Genomic DNA, 7,500 nt, shown 5'->3' with positions numbered 1-7,500 from the left:
AAAGGAGGGACGGGAACATCCTGTTAGATTTGGGCCAAATAGTTGGGTTTTTTTTCGTTTTCGCTTGGGTTTTTTTTTTTTGTTGGTTTTTTTTTTGGGATGTCGCCGAGCGGGGGGTGGTTGAACCAGGTAAGCCGATGGTGATTGGGAGAATCCGAGGGGGGGAAACCGATTTGGGCTCATCCACTCAGGATAAACATCTGGGATGCAACACACTGCTGTCGCCCGCTGGCGGCAGCACAGGGCCGACAGGCGCCTTACTAATGAAAGCATGGCTCGCTCGTAGCAGTAGCGCTAACGTTGTAGTAGCATGGGTAGCGGGCTACAGCCGAGGGCGACATTTCCTCTGTGTGATGTGTGTCGCGTTCGCCGCGTTACGTTGTGGTACCACCCTCTAACCACGCCGTCTAGTCACGAGACCGCTGAGCTGGGTCGGACTTTTTTGGGCCGAATTGACCCCTCACTCTGTCTTTCCCCTTCCCCGACGATCCAAGGCACCTGATGTCATCAAACACATGATTTCTTTCCATGAACTTCCACCCGTGTAGGAGTCTTTCACGTAGCGGAGGCGCAGCAGGCCTACAGTTTGTATTTTTTTTTTTTTTTCACCCCGATTTGCTAACATATTAAAATAGCATCCATCACCCGTCGTCTTTCTAACCAAATAATCTAGAACCGCCCTTTCCAAACTGGATAAAACCAAAAGTCACGCCGCCTTAAAAACCGATTCCGACCGGTGTTTAACCTCTATTTACCTTCTAAGGTGTTTATTGGCCCTAACCAAACCCCCAAAACCCAACGATGTTACCCACAGGCTCCCAAAACGTCTTCCTTAGCGTAGAACATAAACAGGAAGCGGGCGCTGTGTGTCAACATGGTGGAGAACCCGGTCAGAACAAACCCAAAGCAGTCACCAGGACACGCACAGAGTCCAGCATAGTCTGAGAGAGCCTCCCTCCCTCTCACGCTCTGTCTCTCTCTCTCTCTGTCTCTCTCTCTGTCTCTCTTTCCCTGTCTCTCTCTCTGTCTCTCTCTCTCTCTCTCTACCTCTCTCTCTCTCTCCCTACCTCGCTCACCCTCCCTCTCTCTCTCTTCCTCTCTCTCTCTCTCTCTCTCTCTCTCTCTCTCTCTCGTGAGGATAACTTGGTTGGTTTGGTTTTGAGGAGTGTAACCCTCTGCCCCCCCCCCCTCCCCCCAGAAAACCATGAGCAGATACACCTGGGAGTGTAAGACCAAAGAGGAGTCCGACTGCCAGGTAAGGACCACGCCCCTCAGATGGCTCCGCCCCCCCTCATCCTCCAAAGGCATTGTACTGTGGCCCTGTCAGTCACCCCCTGTCAACTCTCAATGGGCAGATCTACGCCACGCCCCCTTCCCCCCAAAAAACAACAACAAACAAATAAAACAAAAAAACATAATTCTATTATTTTTATTATTAATATTTTCCTTATTATGATTAGTATTAATAATAATAATAATAATAATAATAATAATAATAATAATAGTAGTAGAAGTAGTAGTAGTAGTAGTAGTAGTAATAATAATAATAATAATAATAATTATTCCATGCACAGGGTTAGCCGCAGCTTGATCCCAAATCCATTTTAGACTCGGTGGAATTGTCGGCGATCCTAGAACAGCGAGGTCAAGGTCAGATTCAAGGTCAGATTCAATGAAAAACATGTGACTGCTTTGCTGAATTAAAATTAATCCCCCAAACGTGACCTGATGAATCGCACGATATTTGGGATTTTTGAGTCCCATTCTCCAACATTATATTTTTACTTTCATTTCCAGTTCCTCAATCATGATCTCATACAAATTAAGCTTCAACGGGCTTTATTGTTTTGGATGTTGTCCCTCAATGGAAAACCATCTAACTTAATATCACCACAAATAACACCAACCCTCCCCCAAAAAACCCTCATATCAAAGGTGCAGTTGTCCTAGTGTGAGCGTCTTTTGTTCGGCCCGCCCGTCGGAAAAAATGTCGACCTTGTGGGGACCTTGCACGCGGTCCAGACAGAAGGGATGCAGACACCCCACACGCCCCACCCCACGGCCCCCCACCCCTCTGGGATTCTCAAGATGTGATAAAATGCTGCCGTGGAGGACAGACTGAAACCAGAGATACCTCTAGACACACACACGCCGCACGCACAAACACACACACACACACACACACACACACACACACACACACAGACACACACACACACACTCAGATATACAATCTTCCACTCACAACCAGATACACTTACTCAAATATCCAGTGTACTCTGTCTCTGTCGTGTACACACAGATCTATAGTGTCACACGCAGTTGTGCATAATAATAAGGGGATTTACGCCCCGGATGCCCAGACACAAGCACAGGAAACTCTGATTCACGCCCCCGATACTTCTACACCGCCAAACAGAGAGAACAGCGGAACATTTTACCTTCCCTTTACTGGGGGAGATTGAATCAGCCTTCCAATCATCCCTTTCATAGCAGCTCCGTAAACGGTGTGGCGTCGCTAGTGAATCGGGGGATAAATTGGGGGCGGAGGCGGGTTCCCAACGTAACCCCTGTCTGACGGTGCAACAAGGACGTTTGCATCGGTACAAAGAGAAAACACCTCGACGCCAAATCTTGCGCTTACCGCACGGAACTGAGCTTTGCAGCACGGGGGTCTGCATCCAAAAATGAGCGAATTGCCCCCTTTCATTTTTTTTTTTCATTTTGATCAGGTCCAGGTACTCGTTAAAATACACCCAGTGCACGGAATATGAAGACCAGCTGCTCTTCCCTTTAAACAACAAAACGTCTCTCATTGATTTCACCTGGAGGGCTCACTGTGTCTCTTTGGGGGAAATGTGTATGAGTGGAGTGGGTGGAGCGGGAGCAGGGGCCGGTGAAGATGGTCTGGATTTTGCGTGCACTCGGCGTACGTCCTGATATGTCAAGTTGGTGCTGCAGGCTCAATCCATGGCGCTTTATCTCTGTACACGTGTCCCAGGACCGGCCTGCGGACTGTCCCGTGCTCAACCATGCCGTCCCATCCTGTGTGCCCGGTTAACACGCACGTGTGCACAAACACACACCTAAAGACGTACACATGTATACACACACAAATGCACACACACACACATACACACATATAAATACACATATGCCCACAACCCTGTCACAATAAACAAAATGAACACATCAAACAACGTGCACACACAATAGGATTAACAGCCATTAAACACACTGCTCACTCCGACCAGGTCCCTATTATGCAGTGTAATGATGCAGTTATGTCATATATAACATCACAGATATAGTAATAAATCCCCTTCCTAAGCCACCGATTCCTCCACACGTAAAAGCAAACAAAGCTCCAGGCGAGAGAGAGGAGTTACTTCCTGTCCGTGTGCCATCGTCATCATCAACACTCCGTTTATCTCTGTCTCCCGACCTCCCCCCGCCCCGGTTCAACTCTCGCTCCAGTGTCCACCCCCCCCCCCCCCCCCCGCCTCCTCTGCGACTCTGTGCCTCTCACCCCCCACACCCCCACCCCCCACCCCCGCCTCAAAACACCTCCCCCCCACCATACGGTTTCAAAACCTCGATCCAACAAACAAAAAAACGCCGTTTTTCAGTTTCACGCTGACGGGAGGACAGAGGGGCCCTATCCCGTAACCATGGAAGTGACGTATCCTCACGTCCTGCCCGAAGTTACTATCTAGGCCAGCGGCCAATGGGTAAATGCTCTCTCCCCCACACCCCTCTCTTAAAAGTGCCATTGACATAAGCAAACAATTAATTCAGTGTGTTTGGAAAAAAAAACACAGCCCTTTGGGGGCCCATTGTGTGTGTGTGAGAGTGGGTGTGTGTGATTAATTATGTTTAATAAGATTTGTGAGCCTTCCAACCTGTGTGTGTGTGTGTGTGTGTGTGTGCGCGTGCGTGCGTGCGTGCATGCTAGCGTGCGTCTGTGTGTGTGTGCGTGTGCGTGTGCGTGTGCGTGTGTGTGTGTTTGTGTGTGTGTGTGTGTGTGTGTGTCTCCACGTGTTTATTTGTATGTGCATGTCTGTCTGTGCGTTGACGTGTGTGTTTATGAGTAAACATTTGAGTGGGGGAGGTTGTGAGGTTGTGTGAGTGTATGTGTGTGTCGGCGTGCACGAGTGTTTATTCATTATTTACGTGTGCGTGTTTATGAGTGAATATTTGTGTGTGAATGTGTGTGTCCGTTCGCGCGTGCGCGTGTGTGTGCGCGCGCATGTGCGTGCGTAAGACTTGAGTGAATTGTGAGAAAGTGAGGCGATTTGTGCACGCCTACCAGCACGCACCAGGGTGTGTGTGTGTGTGTGTGTGTGTGTGTGTGTGTGTGTGTGTGTGTGTGTGTGTGTGTGTGTGTGTGTGTGTGTCGTGGCGCGTGTGGCAGTCTGCCCGTGGACACAGCGGCTCCACCAGACATCCCAGGATGCCGCGGTGCAGCAGGGTCGATGGTGCCATGCAGCATTAATGGGGATAACGGGGTGGAAAAACAGAGCCCAAATGCACTCGGCGATCAATGCTTTCCCCCTGACCTTAATTAAGTTCAGGTGAATTGACGAGTCGCCTCTTCCAGTGCCTCGTTCTTTCCAGCGACTGCGTGGGTGTGTATGACGGTGGTCCCACAGACGATATGCTCGACCAATCGGCTTTTCGCTGGCGCTTTTATTTCGTTGGTTTCCAATAAGGGGGAGGAAGGGGGGCTGTATGAGCGAACGAAGGTGGGGTTCTGGGGCGGGTTGGGTGGGGTAGAACGAGGTGCAAGGGGAGGAGGAGGAGGAGGAGGAGGGAGGAGAGGGGTCCTTGCATGTGGGTGTGCATGTGCTTTCCGGACTGCCTGAGATATGGTGGGCGAGGGATGGGTGGGGTCAGGTTGGGTTGTGTGTGTGTGTGTGGGGGGGGGGGTTCTCGCTCATGCTGCCCTTCAAGTCTGTAGCCTCCGAATCCTTTCAATTTAACGCACAGCCACAGCCAAGCACACGAATGTCGCTCTGTTCCTAAGTAACAAACCCGTTTTGGACTATTAAAGGAACAATGGCTGCTCCTGGGATCGGTTTTGCTTACCTTGGCATGCTGCTGCTAAACATGTATAAAGATTGTCATTAAGCAGGATTTTGTTCTTTGAGCTTTAGATCTGACACCTCAGAGTCAATTCAATCAATACAACAAGGGAACGAATATTTGAGACTCTGTACTTTTGGATTTTTTAAGTTTTTACGGTTAGGGAATGAAGCATTAATAGCCTTTATGGATCCGATAATCAAGTAGAGGTGTCTGTGGAAACCAATGCTAGTGTTAATGAATCAGGGTCAGCCCCTCCCTCTAGACAGATGATGGGATTGTGACTGGATGCTGACCGTGTGTTCTACGCCCCCCTCACCCCTCACTCCCGCCTCCTTCAGGACGATCCTAATTCCCAGAACAAGCTCGAGGACCCGGTGAAGGCCCCACCCAAGGAGGACGACTCCCTCAACATCCACAACTCCCTCACCCCCAAACACGAGAACCACAAGGTGCTGGGCGAGGAGAACTCCTCAGAGGTAAACTCACTACAGAACAACATGATGTAAACAAAACGACGGGAACCACCGCCGCCCGCGAGCGCAACGACACCACCCAGAGAGCCGCACTGGCGCCGAGAGCCACCCCACCCCCGAACCTGACCCCCGCCCGACCTCCGCCTTCCTCCCTCGACCGCCTCCCCCCGCTCTCCGCCCGTCAGCTGCCCAGTGCGGCCGAAAAAAACCGGTTCACAGACCAAGAAACCAGCAAAAACCGACTAGCCGTCCTACAGACCAACCCGACCCAGTCTACCACCATCTCTGCCACGGCGACACTGCCATCCAGCGGCTCCAGCTGCTGGAAACAACCCCCGAAACGACACCACATCCCACAGACATCACCCGCCCCGCCCCGCCCCGCCCTGTGTCGCTTAGCAATCCCCCAAAACATCCGATCACAGCCCTGCCTCGCAGCCCCGCCCCCTTTGTTGCTGTCACTCAACGCTCCCTTAGAACCCTACTGCACACACATACACATAAATACACGAATATACACACTGACCAGTATGCAGACATTTTGGGTTTGTCTCATTGGCAAGAATGGGATCCTTGCAACTTGTTTTGTGGTCGGGAACATTCCTGTCATGTTTAACGGTGACATGAGTTGAGTCAAGCTGGTCAGGTAGCCTCATGTGACCAGGCCAAACTTTGAGCCCAGTCAGGGATGGATCCCTGAACGGACCCACGGTACCCAGGCCCAGGGGCTCCAAGTTGAAGGGGTCCTCAAGAAAAATGAGCCAGGCCCCTCATGAACAGACACAAATTGTAAGGATTCGTCCACGAGCCTTATTTTTAACTTGAAAATTGAGCGACGGAGGATTCAGAGCTTTTTCGTTACTATCAGTAATTTGACGGTTCCATCGAAGGTCCATCCTCCAATTAAACAAGAAGCATTATGGGCAACTGCCAAAAGTTGGGTGGACTGTTCCTTTGGGACATCCCCGCTGTCCTCGTATGCCAGCTTATCGATCCGCATCCCTTCAATTTTGCAGAATAATGGAAACAACTGTGATGAGACAGCGGCCATGTCCCCTAAAAAATTGCGACCTTACTTGGAGGGATCCTTGCAAATACGACAGACCCATATACACAGTAATATACATACACCACAGATACATATTTATGTTACACACACAAACACACACACACACACACACACACACACACACACACACACTCCCCTGCCTGCATTGGTGTATTTTGTAAAAAGAAAAAAAATCATACATAAGATGAAAAAAGAAGTTAAACTTTATTGTAAAAAAAAAAGAAGATAAAAGCTACTGAGAGATGTTGATGTTTGTCTGACTAATCCAGTGAGTATGTATAAATATTGAGAAAACAAATGCTTGGATTGATTTAAAAAGAAACAACACAACGTGTCTTGGTTTTCATTGATGTGATTTCTAATCCTTTGATGTACTTGTTTTTATTTTGTACTTTTTTGGGACTTCAAAGAAACGATAAAAAAAGATTCAGACAGTTGTTGAAATAAACCTTTTTAACATGAGAACTGGATCCTGTGTCTTCCTCCGTGTCGCCGTCCCCCGCTGTCCTGCGAAAAATACCCCCACACTCTCTGCATGGCCGCGGATGCAGCTTCTAGGTCCTCCTGCTTCTCTAGGCATGCATGCAGTCACGCACACGCACGCACACACACACACACACACACACACATGCACACACACACACACACACACACACACAGTCAGCAATCCACATATACCCTTATACTGTGCAATAAATGTTCCTACATTATTGATCAGATCATTCAGCACTTGTATCCAGAATGACCCACAAGTAGGTTTTCTGGCGGCAGTCAAGCCCAATGTAGGTCAGAGTCAACGTGATCGTGACAGTACAAAAACATTCCTACAGACACACACACACACACACACACACGCGCACAAACAGTAGC

The 7,500-nt window shown here is 49.4% G+C and overlaps 1 protein-coding gene across 3 annotated transcripts in view; it reads left to right on the top strand.

Moving 5' to 3' along the window:
• The window catches only part of cspg5a (chondroitin sulfate proteoglycan 5a), a 41,575-nt gene extending 34,518 nt beyond the window's left edge, over positions 1–7,057 (top strand). For 2 of the 3 annotated variants that reach the window (XM_080005370.1, XM_080005369.1), the window contains one exon: positions 5,427–7,057. In XM_080005370.1, the coding sequence (XP_079861496.1) occupies positions 5,427–5,466 (40 nt within the window). In that variant the 3' untranslated portion in view covers positions 5,467–7,057. Of the gene's footprint in view, positions 1–1,198; positions 1,256–5,426 lie in introns of all 3 variants that reach the window. The other variant, XM_080005368.1, reaches the window with a different exon arrangement.
• The last annotated feature ends 443 nt before the right edge of the window (positions 7,058–7,500 follow it).

Source organism: Zeus faber, assembly GCF_960531495.2.
Source record: "Zeus faber genome assembly, chromosome: 8".
In the NCBI taxonomy this organism is placed as follows: domain Eukaryota; kingdom Metazoa; phylum Chordata; class Actinopteri; order Zeiformes; family Zeidae; genus Zeus; species Zeus faber.
The sequence above is the reverse complement of the archived record's forward strand: the minus strand, read 5'-3'. Positions and strand labels throughout refer to the sequence as shown.